The 21276-nt window shown below is 43.7% G+C and overlaps 1 protein-coding gene across 4 annotated transcripts in view; it reads left to right on the top strand.

The window, feature by feature from the left end:
• The window catches only part of Fhl2 (four and a half LIM domains 2), a 72130-nt gene that overhangs the window by 37864 nt on the left and 12990 nt on the right, over positions 1-21276 (top strand). For 3 of the 4 annotated variants that reach the window (XM_060369974.1, XM_060369975.1, XM_021652930.2), the window contains exons 2-3: positions 3955-4128; positions 16710-16884. In XM_060369974.1, coding sequence (XP_060225957.1) covers positions 3973-4128; positions 16710-16884 — 331 coding nt within the window. In that variant the 5' untranslated portion in view covers positions 3955-3972. Of the gene's footprint in view, positions 1-1450; positions 1473-3954; positions 4129-16709; positions 16885-21276 lie in introns of those variants that run through there. The other variant, XM_060369973.1, reaches the window with a different exon arrangement.

Raw genomic sequence — 21276 nt, 5'->3', positions numbered from 1 at the left:
AGATACAGGTACAGGTAAATATTTTCTGAAGAAAGCTCTAGTTAGAAAATAGAACCTCGTGAAGCTGAAAAGCTTCTGTACAGCAAAGAAAACAGTCAGTCAAGCAAAGAGCCTACAGAAGGGGATAAAACTCTTAACCAGCCATACATCTATCTGAAGATAAATACCTAGAATATACAAAGAACTTAAAAATCTAAAAACAATCCAATCAGTAAGAAAACTAGTAAAATGAACAGTTAGTTCTTAAAAGATGAAACACAAAGATCCAATAAGCATGAAAAACATTCAGCCTCACTACAGAGAAATACAAATCAAAACTACATTGAGATTTCATCTTATTCCAGTCACAATGGCAGTCACTAAGAAAACAGTGAATAGAAAATGCCGGTGACCATGTAGACAAAAGGGAACCCTTATGTATTCCTGGTATGAATGTAAACAGGCCCAACTACTATGGAAATGAGCAGGAAGGGTCCTCAGAAAAACTAACAATCGATCTGCCATATGGCCTAGCTGTACCACCCACAGGGCTCCAACTATTCATATCATATTGCACATCAGCACATACACCTGCATACTATTTTACATGGTTCCATGTACACAGTGAATTTATATACTAAAAGCCAAAAAGGAAAATACAAAGATAAATAAATAACAGATGGTGATACCTGGGAGGGGGAGACCCTGGATTCAGTTCTTAACCCCACCACTCCTGAAATTCAGGAAGTTATTTAGCACCTCCATAGTCCTTACTAAATGACGCCCTTGGGCTCATTTGTGTGTGAACATTTGATCCCCAGCTACTGATGGTGCTGTTTGGGAAGGTTACAAAACCTTTAGAAGATGGAGCCTTGCTAAAAGAAGTGGGTCACTGAAGGCAGAGATTAAAGTTTTATAAGCTGGTCCCAGTCTCTCTCTTTCTCTGTCTCTCTGTCTCTGTCTCTGTCTCTATCTCTCTCTGTCTCTGTTTCTCTGTGTGTCTCTGTTTCTCTCTGTGTGTGGCTCTGCTTCTCTCTGTGTCTCTGTCTCTCTGTTTCTGTCTGTTTCTCTGTGTCCCTGTCTCTGTCTCTCTCTATCTCTCTGTGTCTCTGTCTGTCTCTCTCCTTCCTAACAGCAAGTGCAATATAAGCAGGCAGCCTCCCCCTCCAGTTCCACCTAGCATGCGTCTTAAGAATCATAAGTCAAAACAAACCCTCCCTATGAATGTTGCTTTTTGTCCCAGCAAAGAAAGAAATAACCATTAAACTCCTGATTAACTGACTTACATTGGCTAGATTCTAGTTTACATAGCCTGGTCATAAGAAAGAACACATAAAAACACTTCTAAAATAACAATGGTCTCAAAATCCCAAATTCTGGGGTTTTCTTTCTTTTTTGCTTCCATTCTTTCCCGTTTCCAGCTAGGGAAGAGCCAACTTGTTGGCAGTTATCGGAGATGAATACAAAGATGCCGATGGCTGTACATGTCTCTTGTAAGTACTGAAAAGCCCTGGAACACATCTATAGTACATAAAATAGAGCCTCACATCTCAAGAATCATAAGCAATAAGCATAGGTTAAAATGTATATTTTATTTTGAAAAATAATCCAAATTAATCATCACAAAAAAGACTTCTAGTTACTGTTGTAGTAACATGTATTTTTCTTTTGTTAAGTATTATTTACAAGAATAATTACTAAATCACGAAATAAATGACACATTATGTAAATAATTTTAAAAAACTAAAAATATATTATTTTATGTTTATAAAAATTAATTTTAAGAGAGGACTTCACTAATGTATGTATCACTATGTTCCCAACTAATGATAATAGTTCCCAATTTGCTCGTTTTATGCCTTACATGGTTGGTTGAGGCAGAAAAAAGGAGTGACCTCTTAAAAAATGCAAGGGACTGGCAGAATGAATTCAACCATCATGAGAAAGAGTCCATGGAATGGGGCCAAATTCGTAATCCCTGTTAGACCTCCAGAGCGGAATGCAATGGCTGCATCATTCTTGCTGGGGACTTGGGGTCAATGAAGTTTGGCAGGGTGTGCAAGGCCTGCTGATTCTTAGAGGTTAGACCCTTAGGTTTTAGGGGTTTTGTTTGTTTGTTTTCTCTTCATATTCAACCTATGGTGTCAGAGGAAGTGGAAAATACATCATGCATCAAGACCAGAGGAAGAAGCAGGTGTCCCTCCCTGGCGTCAGATACAGGCATGGGGTTTATGCAGACAGCTGCATAGCTTGCAAGAGAGCCTCCCTTTTGCAGGAAGGCTGGTGCATGTCCAGTCCTGGAACCACTTAAGAGGGGAGTTTACTTTCTTAGTTAGGTGGCTCTTGGCAGAGCCTATGAGACTCCTTTTTTTCCATCATCATTTCTGAAGTATGAGGTTTTCATTCATAAAATGAGGTAGTTGTTCAAGATGATTTGGGGAGTTCTTTCCAGCTTTCAAAATCCCCTGGTTCACAGTTCACGCTCCATTGTCTTTCTGTTTGTGGTGCTCACTCACTGCTACATGGCAACATTTAAAGGCTGACTCCCCGGGGATGAAATAAGTGAAGACTACAGGAAAGTATGGAAGTATCTGCCAGTCTAGCTGCTACAGACCCAGATAGCCTAAGCCAAAAGGCTATATGTCCTGTTTCAGAACAATAACTCAAATGCTCAAGAGCCTCATCTTGAGTGATATCACAGGAATGTCCAGACAGTGTTTTCTTTAACTCCAGGAAGAATCTTGCCACATGTGTCCAGCTGCATGTTTTGTGCTCTTGGAAGCAAATTATTCTATAAACACAGACATGAACCAATAACAAAAGCTTACAGTAACTGCACCCTTGTGTATACAAGGTATCAGATTAAAAACTGCTATCAAATTTACTGTAATCATAAACCAGACAGAAATATTTTTTTCACATCAGAGAACCAATTTCTGGGAGTTCACCCTTGAATGGCTTTTAATGACTGAAAATTGAGTTGAGTTTGCTTAAGTTTGAAATATTGCTTAGTCACACAACTAGCTGGTGTGCCTGTTAATGATTGAGAAAACTTTGCACTTTTAACATATTAGTTATTGCCAATTAAGAAAAATCTTCTGGGAAAAAAATCAAGTCTAAAATGTTAATGGCCAGAAGCCTTTGTCTGTACCATTGTCATCAGAGTGGACTTTCTGTATCCACAATAGTCCTGAGATGATTTTGAGGGTTCATGGTTGAAGGTGAGGAAGTGAAAAATCAGTCATTTCCTTTCTTTCACGCCACAGAACATCCCTTTCTCTCCACACTGCCTACTCACCCTGGAAAAATGTAATGCGTCTGGCATAAAGACACATTCTTATCGCCCCTTTGCAAAGCTTGCGGGGTCCCCTGGAAAGTCCTGGAATGTAGTCACTGCATTCCCAAACTTGTGCTAACCCCTTGGAATCACGCCTTTCTCTTTACCCTGCTCCTGGGTACCTGGACAGCTGACGGATAATGACTCCCTAAAAGAAGTTGGCAGTTTCTCACGTACATTGTACTTCCCAAGACAGGTTCAGGCTAAGGTCAATACTCTCCCGAACTCTGACTACAGATTTTCCTGTCAGAGGCTGTTCCCTTGTGCCACCATGCTTTTTTCCTATTCAGATTCATGAATCATAAAGCAGAGTCCATGGAAAGTCTTTTTATAGAGGTAGACATATTGTTTCTGTGCCTGCCTTTCTATTTTGAGAGTTGAGAGGTGTGACAGGATAACACATTGGAATCCTACACATACCTAGGGTACAGTGAAGGTTCTGCCACTTTTTCTGGAATCCAACATTCTGATCCAGTCAGTAATTGCTGCTTTAATGGCTGAAGTACATTCAAACACAAACAGCTAAAATGGCTAAAAAGGGTTTCACTGAAAACTGTGAGCACTGAAAGTGCCTCCATATGCATGGCATGTGGAGTATCCCTGAGTCTGAGTGTGGGTTTTCTCTTCTTTTTTCACAGGCAAAGTCAAGTGTCAACATGACCGAACGCTTTGACTGCCACCATTGCAGTGAGTCTTTGTATGGCAAGAAGTACATTCTGAAGGAGGAGAACCCGCACTGCGTGGCCTGCTTTGAGGAGCTCTATGCCAACACATGTGAGGAGTGTGGCACACCCATTGGCTGTGACTGCAAGGTAGCTTCCTGCTAGCTCGTAACAACGTCCCTCGGCTTTCCAAAGAGCCAGCTATTTCTCTGTATCCTGGTCCTTATCTTCCAGTAGGCTCCGTCTTGAAAGCCCCTTTGATGGCCTTGATCTCTTACAGGACAGAGCTGCTCTCCACGATTTAGTCTCTGCCCACCCCATAAGTGCCTGGACAGACTGTATGCTTGGTGTTCTAAGTCCATTCTCTGGTTACTGGGCCCTTATCTACTCCACCCTTCCGGGCAATGGTAGAACAGTCTCCTGCCCCTGCTGTTTGCCTCTAGGTGACTAACAGGGAACAGGTGCTGCTTAGTAAATATTTGATGAATGAATGTATATATGCATTATCTAGTCAGCCCCCTAGATAAATGTGCCCAGAAAAGCAGGAAAGTCCTTGGGATACCTTGGGCCCTTTTCCCTTTGGATAGAATGACTGGGTTTGCATTTGGTTTATACAATGAAGGAATCAGCAGCTTCCCACAGTTGGCTCATCATGGTTGACAGAAACCTCTTCATTCCTCTAACTGACCAGTGACAAAAGGTCACACTACCTGTCACACAAGGGAGCGACTGTCTTAGTTAGCTTTCCTTCAATGTGAGAGCATATCCAAGACAAACAATTTCTGAGAAAAAGTTTACTTTGGCTCACAATTTGAGACTTTTCAATTCTTGGCTGATTAGCATTGCCACCTTTGGGGCGCACACCACGGCAAAAGCATATGACAGAGAATGCCTCTCCTCTTCTGGTAGTAAAGAAAGCAACTGAGATAGGAAAGGGCTAAAGTCCCAATATTAGCCTCAAGGACACGTTCCAGGGACAGCCCCCCACGCTCCAGTTCCTGAAGGTTCCACAACATCTTAGCAGCACCAAGCTTGACACCAAGGTTTTAGCACCCTTGGGGGAACATCTCAGACACCAACTATAGTGGGACTCTATGCAAGATTCTTGATATCTTTACCTGCAAAAGCACTCCTAGAACACACTTAAAAAGCACTTCAAGTGATTGTTACCCCCACAGCCACAGAACTGATTTAAAAATGGGGCTACTTGGGCATCCCTAGGGAGTTCCTAGGGACTGATGGACTTAATTCCTGAGGGCCTGTGAACTCAAAGGAAATTTATGTTATTGGACTTGTTCTGTCTAATTTCTGCTGTCAGTATTTTGCATTCCTCTGGGATTTTTACTATTCTCTTTCAAGTCTATAAAAATCAGTACATAACTTCTGACTGTCTTAGGCTCTGTGTGCAGTAGGAACATTCTGGCATGTCCAATGCATTCCCCTTACTCATTTCTTTTGTTGTCTGCCTTCTAGAAGAGAGTAACCAAATGGGTGTGCCAATAATTTCTGTTGCTAGGTATCTAAGTATTGAGGAAAGATTTCTCAATACTTTTCTGGTGTAGAGAGATGTTTGGCTGGGCAAAAATGAAGGTTGTGGTTCTGGGTCACTCAAAACCAGGCTGCAACCTGGTAGCTTTACCTTCAGAGCAGGACTGCTGTATGGAGTGTTAGAGGAAACTCAAAAGCTCTGTCAGACAAATTTAAAATGCTCGCAAGTTTGGCCACCATGAACAAACAGCTGACCTGACCCATCTCAAATTGCATTTCCTCCTTTCTCCAGTTTGTGCTGGTACATGTTATGTTCCAGTTGGGAAGTGTTCTTCTTTCTGTGTTAGCCTCGCGTTATGGTAGCATAGATCATTAGCTTCTAAAGAGAAAAGAGTAAGTAAGGCTCCTAGCTTCAGAGGATTCCCTCCATTGGATGAACACACACTTTTATTGAGGTCTGTACCAACTGATCAAGGTAGGTGCACATGGAAAAACAAACCCGCTTGCTCTGTGACCTAAGAAACAAAGCTAGAAAGAGACTGGAGCCAGGATCTCCCCCCCCCTTTAAAGCACACCCTGGATCACTAAGGGCCTCTCTACCTTCTCCAGGTTCCGCTGTCTCCCCATAGCTCCATGTTGGGAGCTAAACTACGTAGGAAAATGCAACTTATTTTATAGGCCAGTCACAAGAACTCAGCTGCCGGACAGTCTCATTTCTTCCTGTTTAGGCGTTTCATGAGCAATATGAAATTCAACCAGTTACTTGACCTCTCTGTACTCTTGTCCACATCTGTAAAATGGAAAATTGGGTGTTTGCTGAGAGAGGTTACTCTGATAAGTGTTCTCACACAAAGTCTTCACACTGATTGGCAGCTGTGATGTTGTGAGGCCATGCCTCTGTTTTCTCTTCAATTCACCCTTCATCCTTATGTACCACTTTCTGTAACACATGCCTCCTAGAACCCTCAACTCTCTATCCATTTTCATGATGCAAGTATCAGTAAAAATGCCCACATGGAAAACAAACTCCTAGATAGAGTCAAGTATTTTTATCAAACTTTTGCCTGGGTATGAAATAGCTAAGTTGTAAGAGGTCTACATAGTGTTCCTAAGAAGAACTACAATGTAAAGGAAAAAATGTGCATATCTGGGACTAGTCATCCCTGACCAAGGACTGAAATAAAAAGAAGACACAAGTCACTTATCATTTCTCCAGAATGATTTAATGGAAAGATCCCAAAGCCAGTCTTCTTTCCAGAGGCATTTTTTGGATAAATAAATAAGAATCTCTGCGAGGAACCAAAGTCAACAAGACTCCTGAAGGGTAGAAGCTAGTGTGCTGAACTTTTCAACCCACATCAGCAACTTGAGCTCAGTGGGTATTGGTCCTGCCCTGTGATTTCCCTCATTTGGGAACAACGAGATGTTGGGTTAAAGTGAGACCTTTACAGTGGAGGATTTACATGTTTTGCTGTGATTTTCTTAACTGTCAAATGTAATCGTATGGTTGATTTTGTGGAGGAAGAAGTGACCCCCCCCCGCAAAAAAAAGTTTCTGTTTCTTCAGGAAGTAAAGCCAAGAATTGCAGCAGGAGGGTGGGTGCTTAACTGAGCCGATGGCCACTCATGCATGTTAAAGTGGTCCAGCCACCACGGACTGCGCTCAGCTCTCTGGAAGACACGTTTGTCTGTAAAATGTTAAGATCTCTGGCCTGTGGGAATTTTGAGGTACTAACTAAATCTTACATGAGATAGATGAGTCTTGAGAACCTGTCCTTGTAGCTACTATACATAGATTTATTTAATTGTTCTCGGGCAGCTACCTAGCTATCCTCCTCTTCTGCATTCAGTCACTCCTCAGGAATGTAGTGATTCCGGGGGCAAGATCATTGACTCTGACAACCAGTGCAGCAGTTGAGAAATCACAAAACAAAAGTAACTGTGTCACCCTCCAATACTACATCTTTTAATATTTTGTTTTGGATACCTGTAAATATTAGAAGAAGAAGAAAACAACTTTGTACTGGCTATAGAATTGTTTTGATCAGCCTGAGTTTTGAACCTCAGAAAGTCAAGAAAAATAGGCTGCTCACAGAGAACTGTGCACGTGAAAAACTGATGACTTTAACAATAGGGCCTCAGACGGGATATCCCATGTCTCTGCGGGCAAAGTCCTGATGCAGAGCAGTCTGTCACATACCAGCATACCCTGAGGGGGTGCTCTGAAGAGAGCAGTAAGAGCATGAAATGTGCCTGTAGAGGACAGCTAGTAGCCAAGATTACACCTAACACTTAGCACCTGCTGTGTAATTACTTGGCCTTGGCAGTTGGAAATTACTCTGTTGTTTAATCTAAATCCATCTAGGGCCCTCTCATGGATAAAGGACTTTTTCATCTTTTGTAGATGCCATGAGAGTTGGGATTAGAAAGTAGTAAAGATAGACTTGGAAGGTTCCTAACCAACAAGCTATGCTCTCTGCCTACCTGCATGCAGCCTTGGCCATGGTCTTCGGGTCCTGAAATACTGAGGTTCTCAATAGGTTTTATTCCACAAGCCTGTGGAAACTCAAGAGGAAGTCGTAGGTCCACTCCCTGGGGCGGGGTAGGAATAGTTAAATATGAAGTAGATGATTGTACCAAACTTCCTCACCTGCAGCATCCAGGTCCACTCAGGCGTTATCTCTACTCATCTAGAAGTGAATAACAGGGTCTGTGGTCTGGAGGCTTGATTCAGGAGCACCAAGCACAGAGGTGGGCTACTCATTGGCTTTTCTAGTCAATTAAGTGGGAAACATTAAAGTGATAATGGAATTTGGACAGATTCTCTCCATCAGAATACAGTTTCTCACTTAATGTTGGAAAGTTTTTAACAGAAAATCTAGAAAGTTCTCTATTGGGGTATGCATATGTGAACTCTAAGATAGACTCTGGTCCTCACATACCCAGTGAAGATCCAGATGTCCCATCATGCTTCAAAAAGTTCTCAAGCACCGGTAGAGTAGGGAGGTGTTAGGGAAAGGCCATTCTTCCTGCCAGCATGATGCAGGCCTTCTCTGCTAAGAGTGCTACTCCATTCTTCCTCTCATGGCCTTTTGCCAACTTGATGCTTATTCTTGGGCATGACTTTCAAGCTTTTTCTTAAATTTTAAAAATATGAGATCTTGTGCTGGGTGTGGTGGCTCATGCCTTTAATCCCAATACTCCAGAGGCAAAGGCAAGTGGAATTTCCATGAGATCAAAGCTATTCCAGTTTAAATTGAAGGTCCTAGGCCAGCCAAGGTTACCTAGTGAGACCTGGTCTACAAATTAGAATGATTCTTTCTTTCTTTCTTTCTTTCTTTCTTTCTTTCTTTCTTTCTTTCTTTCTTTCTTTCTTTCCCTTCCTTCCTTCCTTCCTTCCTTTCATTAGTGTTTGTGTGTGTGCATATAGACATATGTGGGTCATTGTGTGTTTGTGTAGCTATTAGAGGACAGCTCTCCTATGAGTCAGATTTCTTCTGACTTATAGGACCCAGGGATCAGGCCCAGACACAAGTTCCTCTATCAGATGGGTCATTCCTTGGCCTTTTTTCTCAGTTCTTAATGAGTGAACCACCTTTATAGATTTTCCATGGAGAATCTGTCCGTAGACTTTGCAATGAACACAGACATCTTGGGTACAAAGATTCTACTTGCCCCTCAGGGTGCATTCCTGGGTTCCTGGTGGACACCTAAGGTTGTGGTTCATACAAGTACAGAAGACCGTACTAACAGGTCAGCTGCCAAGGGCTGCATATACACGTGAGGACAGCAAACCAAAGAACAGTTCGTGCTCCATCTGGGATAAAGTGGGATTTCTTGAGATTTTTGTCATGCTCCTCAGGATGTGTTGCAACCTAAAACTGAAAAAGTGTTTATTTCCAGAATTTTCCACTAATAATTTTATATTGTGGTTGACTACAGGCATTGAAAGTATGTAGAAAAGGGTGAGTATTGGATTTATTTGGACAATTTAAAAAAAAAACACTATATTTAAAGGAAATTTAATAAATCTGGGCCTTCAGAGTGAGAAATAAAGCTGGCTGGGTTCTATAAAAAAGACCTCTCTGCTCAAGAAGCCAGCACTCTGCACTGGCCTGCTCAAGGCAGGACCCTGAAACAAATCAGCCTAGGCTTACACCTGGTTCCATCTTCAAGAAGCACTGTTACAGGCACCAGCTCTGCCACCTATCAGCCTTCTTTCCTGTGTCTATCAAATGAGGTTGCTTACCTCACAGAGCTGTCAGGGAAACTGACAACGTGAAGAAATTGTTCACCTCCGGAACAGTGTGGCAGCACCCTCTTGCCTGCAGCCCGTTTCTCCAGACTTCATTCATGAGGATCTGAAAGAACACAGTGGATACAGGATCAGCTGATAGTCTCAAAGCAGAGAGCATCTCAGCATGCAGGGCATAACTTGTGAGCAAGTACACTTATACTCTGAAATCAGACGGCTTGAGAAGCAGTTAGTTTGGGGAGATGACAGCAAAACATCTAGCTTGGGTGGAGAGTTGTGCAGAGGGACTGTGGGAAGGCAGCAGTAGAGACCCTGCTGCCTAGAGTCAAAGCCACAAAAAGACCTGGAGCTTCCTTCAGGTCACTGACTCTCCTAGGGCTCAGCTGAACTCCCAACAAGGTACATCTGGAGATAAGCAAGAACCACGTCCTAGATTGGGAATGTGCTCAAAGTGACTATAGCCTGAAGAGAAGTGTCTGTGCTGTTCTTCTGTGAGCATCACATTTTACTGCAGTTTCAAGATTAGCTGTAGTGTTTTATATTTTTCTGGGAAATTAAAAACTCTTTTCTCTTCTTTTTACAATCTCTAGAAGACACCCCCATCATTTTCCATGCTGGGATGAGCATAGGGCTTTAGGCATGCTAAGCCAGTTCAACTACCCTGACCCTTAGCATCGAAGTGTTGTCAGTGCTCTTGATGTGGTATGGTCCTCCTCAGTCTCTGAAAGAGACTGGGTGCAGGATCTCTTTGTACTAGAATATGAAAGGAATCAAGTCTCTTATATAGAATAGTGCAGAATTTGCATGTAATTACACATAGTCTCCAGTTTTCTATAAACTGTCTCTAGATTACTTGTGTACTCACAGCTGTATAAATACTATGTAAAGAATTGTGTCGTGTTATTTAGGGAATATTAGCCCCCCAAAATGTGCATGTTTAATATGATGAAAGTTTTGTCTTGAATCTTTTCCATTTGTTTTTGATTGAACCCAAAGATTCAGACTCTGTGGGTATCAGGGCCATTTGTACAAAACAAGGTAGAAAAAAATGAAACAGCCAACACCAGCATGATGCTAGTTGTGAATGCTCAAGTTTTATTTGGAGCTGTGACTCTGAGGAATGGAAAGATCATTTGGCACTGGGTCTTCATGATGAATATTTGGCATGTAGTGTCAGGCACTGGTCAGCTGTGACCGATCATCTCAGTTTTCTGTTTGTTTGTTTTTTATTTTTTTATATAATTTTATTTTTTATATTGATTACAGTTTATTTACTTTGTGTCCCAGCTGTAGCCCCCTCTCTCCTTCCCTCCCATCATCTCAGTTTTTGACTGGTATTTTTTTGAACTGTTTCTGAGCCTCAGGGCATCCTGGGACTAAGGCCTTTTCTCCCACTAAAACTCAAGATACTGAAGCTAAATGGGCCTAGAAGCCTCTCTATGCTCTGAAACAAGCACAGTCCATCCCAGTCTTCTCACGTGCACTCTTTGCCCACTTCCTGATTAGTATAGGGAGCAGGGAGACCAGGTGGAAGCTGTGACATCAACCAAGCAACCTCAGACTTCTAAAGAGCACAGCCAGACAGCTCCTGGAAGAGCTCAATGGCCTAATCAGTTAGGGTGGCTCTGCCTGTGTGAGTCTGAGAGAAATGCATGGGGTTGGCCAGGGAAATGGCCATAACTGTCACAGGGCAGGTGAGACATAGGCTGATCCTGCAGCTGAGCAGGCAGAGAGGAGGGAAATGGATGGGGGAGTAAAAGCCTGGGGCTGGAGGAAGCCAAGGCTGGTTAGCATATTGAGATGATCTGGAAAGGGCTGACACTGGTATGCCACCAAACAAACAAATAAACAAATCATAACAACAACAAAAACGATAGCACACTTTGGTTTGCTGAATCACTGAAGGTGGAAATATGGGGATGGGAGTGGGGGGAAGCTGGGGAAATACAGCTTCTTTTTTCGTCCTTGTGTCAAATCTGCTCATACATAAGCATAAAGTTTTATCTTATAGGGTTATTGTGTGGCTCAAAATAGGCAAGTTGAATTTTAGAAATATATTTTCAGATCATAAGGGCCAAGGAAAGTTTAAAAGCGCTATACAAAAATAGAGTGCTGGAATTCTTACTGTAGAGCTTTCAAGATGTTAAAATGTTTTAATAGGGTGTGGCGACTCATGCCTGGAACCCTAGCTGATGGGAAGCTAATGAAGAAGAATGCTGAGTTTGAGGCTTGGTCTCCACAGTAAGCTCAAAGAAAGCAAGAAGACACAAGAAAAAAGAAATTCTGATTTTCATTGCCATCTTCATGTGGAAGTTTTAGTGTGAGCAAGTGACACTTTCAGGCCACCACTTTCATGACTATGAGCTAACATTCACTGCTTTGTTTGTACGAAGCAAAAGCAGCTGCAAGCCTTTTACATATGTTAACTCCTTCTCCTGTCACAACCAATAGCAGGAACCCTACTTCTGGTTTTCAGAAGAGAAGTCTGAGCTTAAGAGGCTCAGTGCTTCTCTTCAACCATGCAGCTGGCAGGTGGAGGGTCAGGGGTTCACTTGGTCTGGCTCTTGGGCACCCGATCTTAATGGTTGGGTACCCATCCCATAATAGCACTTTTCATGTGACAACTGGCCCTCCTACTGCCTGCACACCTCACATATCCTGAGGTTCAGCCAAGAAGCTCCTCACCATCTCTAGCTGGAATAGGGGAAGGGTCGGTCCGACTCACACTGCCCCACATGCACACACCCAGGGCCTGCCAGCAATGGTACTGCAACTCTGTTAGTGGCATTTTTCTTTCGGGTCCACCACTGAACTGAGGAATGTAATAAGAGGTTGGTATTTACCTTCAGAGAAAATGTTTCTGTCAGAAAGGTTTAAAAGTGATCAGTTCCCTGTGCTATCTGTGGTGAGCATGTGTGTTCATGCAAGAGGTGCAGGCAACTTAAGAAGACCCCAGAAAATGCTGAGATCCCTGGTCCCAGGAAGGCAGCAGGGAGAGCTCTGCCCAACTCTTCACAGGCCTCCAGTGATCTCTATGTGCTCTCTGAGTGAGATGGGACTCCTCTCTCCCTTCCCCTTTCCCTCCCTCTCCCCCTCCCTCTCTCCCGTCTTCCTCTCCCTCTCTCTCTCTCTCTCTCCCCTCTCCCCTCTCCCTCTCCCTCTCCCCCCCTATCTCTTCACTCTTGAACAGCCAGAAAGAAATGGCAGCATCAGGTGGAGGCAAGTGTGAACTGTCACAGCCAAGGGCAGGCACCTTCTGGTGTGTGGATGAGACTCTGGAATACCGCAGGAGAAGTAATCAAGTCAGTAGATGCTGTGGCCTTGGACAGGTCTAAAGTCCTACATTGATGCTTCCATCTAAAGGACACGACAGTGCTCATATTTACCTTATTTACTTATTTACCTTATCTTACCTTATTACCTTATCCCAGGCAATATGACAATGCTCATACTACCTTAAGGTAATACTTTCAAGGATCAAATGACCATCAGCAAGGCAGTCTGCTTTTGTGGCAGGATTGTTCACTATGGGAAGAAAAATGAGCTCCTGTAACACCTTAGAACCCTTAGAGCATGCAGCTAGCTTTTCTGCAAATGTCTCATTGTATCGGACTCTGCCCTTCTAGGGCCTCGATAACCTGGGTGGGGACTGGCGACATCTGGTGGCTTTGCTTCCAAATTGTATTTCTTAAAAGTTTCCTCCCCCGTTCTTGTCATTTCTGAAGATTACCTCAAAATGCAAATCTCCTTGACCCTGGAGGTGGTTTGTAGGAGATGTTCTCTTTAAGTCTCAGGCATCTGAATACCTGGTTCCCAGTTGACAGTTTGGGAAGGGTTAGGAGGTATGGCCTTGTTGAAAGAGGTGTGTCACTGTGGGCCGGTTTAAGGTTTTAAAACCCTTTGCCATCTCTAACACTCTGCCTTCCTGCTTGCTGTTTTGAAATGTGAGATCTCAGTTCTTGCCAACATGATTGTGCTCCACCATCATGGATTCTAATTCTCCAAAACTTTAAGCCCAATTAAATACTTTCATAAGTTGCCTTAGTCATGGTGTTTGGTCACAGTGAAGAGTAACTAACAAACAGCGTTGCTTTTCTCCTACTAATGAAAATGACCCCTTGGTGTGCATTCAGTGGCTGTTCCTTGAGCAGATTGCTGCCCAGTAACCATAGGCCGCCTTACAAAAGAGGCTTCTAACCTCTCTCTTTCACTCCCGTCCAGCAGTGAGCCACCGTGGAAAGCAGTCTGCAGCATTGCCGCCAAGAGCCCTCACTGGTGGGGAGACTTATTACGAAGGAAGGCCAGCTAACTTCTGAAAAAGCCATCTTCCTCTAGTGTGGTTTGTGGAGCCACACCACAGCTTTGGGTTGACTTTGAGCCCAAAGCCAGGCGTGGCTGCATGCCGGCTGTGTGACTGTGGGCAAGCTTTCCAACGTCTCTGAGTTTCAGTACTGACTGTTTTTCAGGGCTGTGTAGTACTGTGAGCTTACAACATGGTCCTAATCAACAGTAATAGTGGAAATTTCTGTCGTTTATTTTTTACACTTGTGTTATTTTCTTTCCTACCTGTCCCCTAAGGGGTTTTGTTTAAGATGGGTATATGTATGGAGAGAGCCCAGGTCTTGCCTAATTCAAGTGATAGCAATATATGTAATGTATCATATCATATGTAATGATAACATATACATTGTATGAGTTTAGCAGTTTGCAATGAGTTAACACAGAGACAGGTGGGCTCAAATTAAAGCAGTTTATACTATATGTCACTTGTCAAAATCAACAACAAAGCGCATGTGATCTCCCCACAAAAAAAAATTCTATTTAACCTGCAAAAGACGGGTTTAGGCTTCTACTCTCTTACCCCCTACTGTCATCAGACATAGACTTGTGGGAGTCCCGCAAGTCTGTAAGGCATGTCGCTGGTCCCTTTCCTCAAGGGAGCACCTCACTGACACTCCTGAACCTCACAGAAACAAGGCTCTCTCCCTCAACGTCAAAGTCGGGGTTTCTAGTGCTGTGAAAAAAAATTTCATGACCAAAAGAAGTGTCCAGGGGAAGGCCTTGTTTCAGCTTACAGCTCTCAGGTCACACATCATCACTGAAGGAAGTCAGGGCAGGAACCTGGAAGCAGGAACAGATATAGAGACTGTGGAGAAGGGTTTCTTCCTGGCTTGTTTCCTCCCCATGGCTTGTGTAGCTGCCTTTTTTTTTTTTTTTTTAATAGAACCCAGGACCATCAACCCATAGTAAGCTGGTCTCTCCCACGTCAATCAAGAAAATACAGCACAGGCCTGCCCACAGGCCAGTCTTGTGGGGCATTTTCTCAGTTGATATTCCATCTTCCAAAATGACTCTACCTTGTGCCACGCTGATGTAAACTGGCCATGTTTCTTTGAGAATATTCACACTTTTCTCACCTTCATTCCACATCAGCCTCCATTAGCAACAGCTCTTTCAGACGCTCTAAGAAGCCACCCCTTCTGCAGGGATGGTACTGGAGTGACACCAAACATCTCCTAGAAGTGAAGTCAAGTAGGATGACCTTCTGGTCCTGTGGCATTCACCTCTTGAGTGCTGAGATTACAGGCATGCACGGCCACACCAAAGTTGTTCAGTGCTTAAACTGGGCATGCTAACCAATGTGTATGTATTCGTTTCTGCTTGTGAATATGAGCACATGAGTGCAGGTGCCCTGAGAGGCTAGAAGGGGGTGTCAAGTCCCCTAGAGCAGGAGCTATAGACAGTCATGAGCCACCTAGTCTTGATGCTGGGAACTAAACATGGGTCCTCTACACAAGCAATGCATGCTCTTAGCCACTGAGCCGTCTCTCAGCCCACCTAGTCCTACATCTTAAAAACAAAGCAAAACAAAACAAAACAAAGCAAAAACACACCCCTTGGCTTGGTTACCAAATCAACTAACTTCAGTTTGGCTCTAGGTTCTGAGAACACGTTCAGTGGCAGAGTCGGGGTTGGTGTTAGCAAAAGGGAATGTTTGCCTGTGCACACCTCTACTTGGTGTCACTCTGGTGCAGCTCACAGAGCTTTGGGTGTTTGCTCTTGGTGTGCTATGTTTGAGCCTTAGTCCAGGAAACATCGTGGCTTCATATTCTGCTTCTGCCTAATTGATCAGTGGATGGTGGTGTGGGTCAATGGCTGCAATGTAGGAGCAGAGACTTTCTAACTTGAAGCTGGGCATGAAAAGGCTGCAAAAACTATCACTTTGCTCTGCACAAGAGCTTTCAAAATCACTAAGGCAAACATAGAAAGGTCTTTTATCATTTTTCAAGCAAGGCTATGGGTGACATGAGGTTGAGGATTTTCTCCCCTGGACTCTTTGGTCATCCTTATCATTTACCCTGCTTCTATCTTCTCCAGGCCTTCCACATATGTACAACAAAGGCAACCCGGAGCAAACCCTCTCCTCTCTTTTCCTCAGAGGCAGCTGGGTGTAGACCCTCCTTCCTCAGTGCTGACCATTTCCTTTCCATCCTGGCTCCCCTATTCACTCTTTTTCTTATTCTCCATGTAGCATTGAGGATGAAATGAACTCCATGCTGACAGAAACATGTCCTGATCCAGCTGGGCATAAACCTTCTCACCCTGGGCCTGGCCAGTGACATGAAGCTCTGACAGACACCCTGTCTCTGTACCCCCCCTCCCCCGTCCCACACTGTCCACACAGATGTTCTTTCTCTTTCCCATCTTCACCCCAGCTGCTGGCCCGGGATCCTGTTAACGCCTCAACACCCAGGGTCTCTCTGCCATGCTTGTGACCACAGGAGCCCATCTCTGACAATACTTCTTATAGGAAGTACATTTTACAAAAGCCACCCTCCATGCTGCCCTGCACACACACACACACACACACACACACTCGTGTGTGCACACAGTCCAGCCATGCAGTGCACCAAGGGACCTTGTGCTGTGTGTCAGTAGCTTCACCTTCTCTGTCCTGCTTCTGACGATTTGTGTGTCTGCTTCTCCAGGACTTGTCCTACAAGGACCGGCACTGGCACGAAGGCTGTTTCCACTGCTCCCGCTGTGGGAGCTCATTGGTGGACAAGCCCTTTGCTGCCAAGGAGGAGCAGCTGCTGTGCACCGACTGCTATTCCAATGAATACTCATCCAAGTGCCAGGAATGCAAGAAGACCATCATGCCAGGTCAGAGCGCATGCCTTTCTTAGGTGCACATGGCACAGGAGAAGCCCTTCTGGTGCTGAGCCAGTTTGTGATGGGCCGTGGGGAGGGAGTCTCAGTTGACCACAGATGCTGGTGATAATATTTCAGTGTTAGAAGATGTGTTTAACAATCTAAGATGCAGGGGTGGGAGCTAGGCGGTGGTGGCGCACACCCTTAATTCCTGCATCCAGGAGAAAAAGGCCTTCAGATCTCTGAGTTTGAAGCTGGCCTGGTCTACAGAGCTAGTTCCAGGACAGCCAGGGCTACACAAAGAAACCCTATCTGGAACCCTTCCCCCAACAAAATATGGGGGTGGGAGTGGGGTGAGATGTATCATTAGGAGAAGTGGAATCTCCAGGTGGAACTCCTGTCTAATCACCCCTTGGTATATTCACAGTCCAGCTACCAAACCCTACAAGTTCGCAAGCACCCTATGCAAAAAAACAAAAACAAACAAACAAGAAAACAAACAAACAAAACAGCCTAATGCTTATATAGAACATTTTTTTATATCATCTACAAGTGTTATATGAACACTGTTACACTGTGTGCTCTGGGAAGTAAGGACAGAAGTCTGTGTAAGTTTTCTATGGATACAATTGTTTTGTTTTGTTTTGTTTTGTTTTGTTTTGTTTTGTTTTTTGGGAGATTCTTGGTCTGCAATTACTTGGACATGCAGCCTGTGGCTTGAGAGAACTGACCAGTAAAAGAATGTCCGTGGTTCCCTGGAAATGCATCTCCTCCTCTGCCTCACTTTTCCCAGTACATGTGCTTGCTTGTTCTGCCCTGCTTGCTGAATTTGTACTCTGTTATTTCAGCCACGATGACTTGTGCCCAGCTGTGCCCGGACTGGCCAAGAGCTACATGCTGCTTAGCTGGGGCTTGAGAGGTGCACCCTCAGCCTGACCTCATGGAGTTATGTCCTAGGCAGACAGACATCAAAAAAGGACAGAACCACAACTGGGTTAAGAACTAGACATAATGATAAGGTGCCTCTTTTTTCAAATGCAGAGGGTGGGGTCAGGTCTCTCTCTCCTCTAAGTTTTGGTTTTATGTAAGAAAAGTGAATTTTTTTACTTTAAAAAGTGAGAGAACAAGCCCGGTCTAAGTGGTACATGCCTTCTCAAATCCCGGTATGTCAGAAGCAGAGGCAGAGGAGGCGGATCTCTGTGAGTTAGAGACCAGCCAAGGTAAGTTAATAAGCATATGGTGAAGGACTGGTATAGCTCAATAGTAGAGTGCTTGCCTAGCCTGTGGGTTTGATTACCATTACTGCAAAAACGCACACAAATACATATATGCAAATATGGGACCTAAGAAACAAATCTTATACACATGATGTAAAGATAAGCATTAGAGCAGCTCAGAGAATCTGACTGGGGATTCTGACGCCAAGCAACTAAGAAGGTGGTATGATTTAGAAGGTGGTAGGTTTATATTTAGAAGGTGGTGTGATTTAGCACAAGTGGTTGGATCAGGGGCCACTGTGAGGACTATCCTTTGCATGACCTATTAAAGGGTGTCCAGAGCCAGATCGTGTTGTTCTTGTGTCACGTAGCTGCTAATGGGTGTGTAGCTTTGTGTAGCTTTGTATACACATACACAGAGAGCAGAGAGAGTCCATCCATGGAAGTGTGGGCCCTCCCTGAAGGCTAGGTAGGTCAAAGCAGCAGTAGCAGATCACCTGCATTTGGTGGGGGCAGGGAGACTGGCAAACTGACGGAGGATAGAGATATCTGTGAGCAGACAGGATTTAGGGAAGTGTAACTTTGGGCTTGTGGGCTCCGATTTATTAATGTAGAGGACACAGATCCTGTGCAGACAATGGCCCAAGCAAGGACATCAGGCGCCCTCTAGTGGACAAACTGAGTATAGACTGAGTTCAAATTGCTTACAAGGCATTATGTTGATGCAGTCCTGAACCTGGGCAGTTGGGAAGCTGAGGTAGGAGGACAGTACTTTCCAGGCCATCCTGGGCCACACACAGCCAGAGACTATGTAAGATAAATGAATAATTTAAAGTGTCAAGACAGCCTTTTTAGAATCCTTTAATTATAGGAAGGTTTAGAATCAAGGGGAAGCAGGCATATCAAGAAACTTTAAGTTGAGAGGTGTTGGAACAAGCCTTTAATGCCAGGACTTGGGAGGCAGAGGGGATCTCTGTGAGTTTGAGGCCAGCCTGGTCTTCAGAGTGAGTTCCAGGAAAGCCAAGACTATACAGAAAAACCCTGTCTTGAAAAACCAAAAAATAATAAGAGGAGGGGGAGGGAGAAGAAGGGGGGAGGAGGAGGAGGAAGAAAATCTTCAGAATCACCAGGTGTATCAACTGTGTGGCCCACAGGCTTTATGTGTCCTAAGACAGCTAACACATCTGTAGATCACAATATCATATTGCAGTGTCAATAGGTTCCATACCTTTGGGAGTACAGTAATATTAAGTAACCACTGAAATGTGTATGAGGTTTTAAAAATGTAAATTAACCTTGGGATTTTACACTTTAAAGTACATATTGAGAAAATGATCTATGATTGTGATTTTAAGTTGAAATTTCCTAATGTATTAGCTATTTAGTCACCTAAGGTATTTATAATTTTATAATCATTTTATAAATGATTATAATCTTATAATCATTTATAATAATAATAGATATTATTACTAATATCTATTATTTTAGCATAGTTTTGCAAAAAAGAATTTGAAGTTTGTTAATCAAAGAACTTTTAAGTAAAGCTATAAAACATATTAAATTTGAAAGTGAAGTCTAAAAGAAATTCGGTTTGCTCCACTGATAAATGAGAGCAGCATAAAGTCATTTAAAAAGTTTATTTATTTATTTTTAAATCACATCCAATGCCAGTTGAGCTGGAACACATCTTTCATCTTAGCACTCCATAGGCAGAGACAGGCAGATCTCTGAGTTCTAGGCCAGCCAGTTACATGATAAGCTACAGTCTAAAAACACCCACAAGAGAATAATGTTCAACGAGAACAATATTGAGACTACATGTGACGGGGAGGGGTAGAAAGAATTGACTCCCCCCCCACACCATGTCTTCCAAGTAGCTGGAACTACAGGTATCATTCTTGTGTCTGGCAAAGGAGGCCTACTTTCTGATACATTCGTGCTTTCCATGTGGCAGGCGGTCTTCCTCACGTGGCGGAAGGGACAGGAAGAGGTCCAGTGACAGTCTGTGACCACCCTCACAGCAGCAGCTCACAGAAAGGAGGAGCATGATTTGTTGGGTCAAGTGTACCCAGGCTCCAGTTATCAGCCACAGCAACCCCCTTCCACAGGCGTGTAGTGTTCTTTCCTGTGGCAGGGCCACGGCGAGCTCTTCACGGGAATGTGCATTTTGTTGGGAAGTTATTGACACCCTTTATTTCTGTTCTGTCTTCCCCACCTCAGATACATTAACCACTTTTACCAAGGAGAAAAAAAATGTAAGACCCAGAAGCAGCTAATTCCTACCAGGACTGGAGAGAAGGGACTACCCATTCTCCCTAGGAGTTTCAAAGTATTTGCCATCACTGCTGTGTGAGGAACATAGGCAATCTGGCTGTTCAGGGCTGTCTGCAACATCTATTAGTGAATATGTCGTCATTCAGATAAAGAGTCTAGAAAAACCCGGCCATTTTTGGCTAATGAGTGAACCTAAAGTCCCAGTGAGGGGAAAAGAAAAAAGAAAAAAGAAAAAGAAAAAGACAGCTTTTGAGCGACAATACCTGAGGTTGACCTCTGGGTTCTACAGGTGGGTTTCATCCTCTCGCACACACAGAGAGACACACAGGAGAGAGAGAGAGAGAGAAGGTGGGGAGAGTTTAGGTCAAGGGTTTTGAGTTTGTAGTTCAGTGGAGCAAATACTAACGTTAAGATCTAAAACAACCAATGGAATAAGGCCGTGTCATTGGGTAGCCGGGTTCCATTGATGCGTGAAGAACATGATTCGTGAGAGACAGTTTAGAGTGGAATTCTGACTTGCCATGCTCTGGTATTCACAGCCTCCTACCTGCCAGTGAGCCCTGTCGCTGAGCTACATTCATGGCACGTGAGCCCTGACCCTTCCCTGGGAGACTGGCTAACCAGCTACAGTTTCTGTTTTATTTTTGGCTTCCTTTGCTTTTGGCAAGGAAGAGGTACTGCAGAGTTCTGGGTGACAGACTGACATATGGGAAGTATTTGGGGAAGATATATGAGGCGAGAAGTAATACTTTTCCAAAGGAGATAATTAGACCTTCGGTAAGATAAATTCTTATCGCTGCAACATTTTTTCTGGTTAAGACAACTTAAACGATGGTGACATACTGTGACAGGGACAGAAGCACCCAGCCTGAAAGCACAGCTGAGGAGGAGTGGGGAAGACAGAGCTGCATGG

Source organism: Meriones unguiculatus, chromosome 16 (assembly GCF_030254825.1).
Source record: "Meriones unguiculatus strain TT.TT164.6M chromosome 16, Bangor_MerUng_6.1, whole genome shotgun sequence".
Lineage (NCBI taxonomy): Eukaryota > Metazoa > Chordata > Mammalia > Rodentia > Muridae > Meriones > Meriones unguiculatus.
Note: the sequence above shows the minus strand (reverse complement) of the source record. Positions and strands in the feature narration are given on the sequence as shown.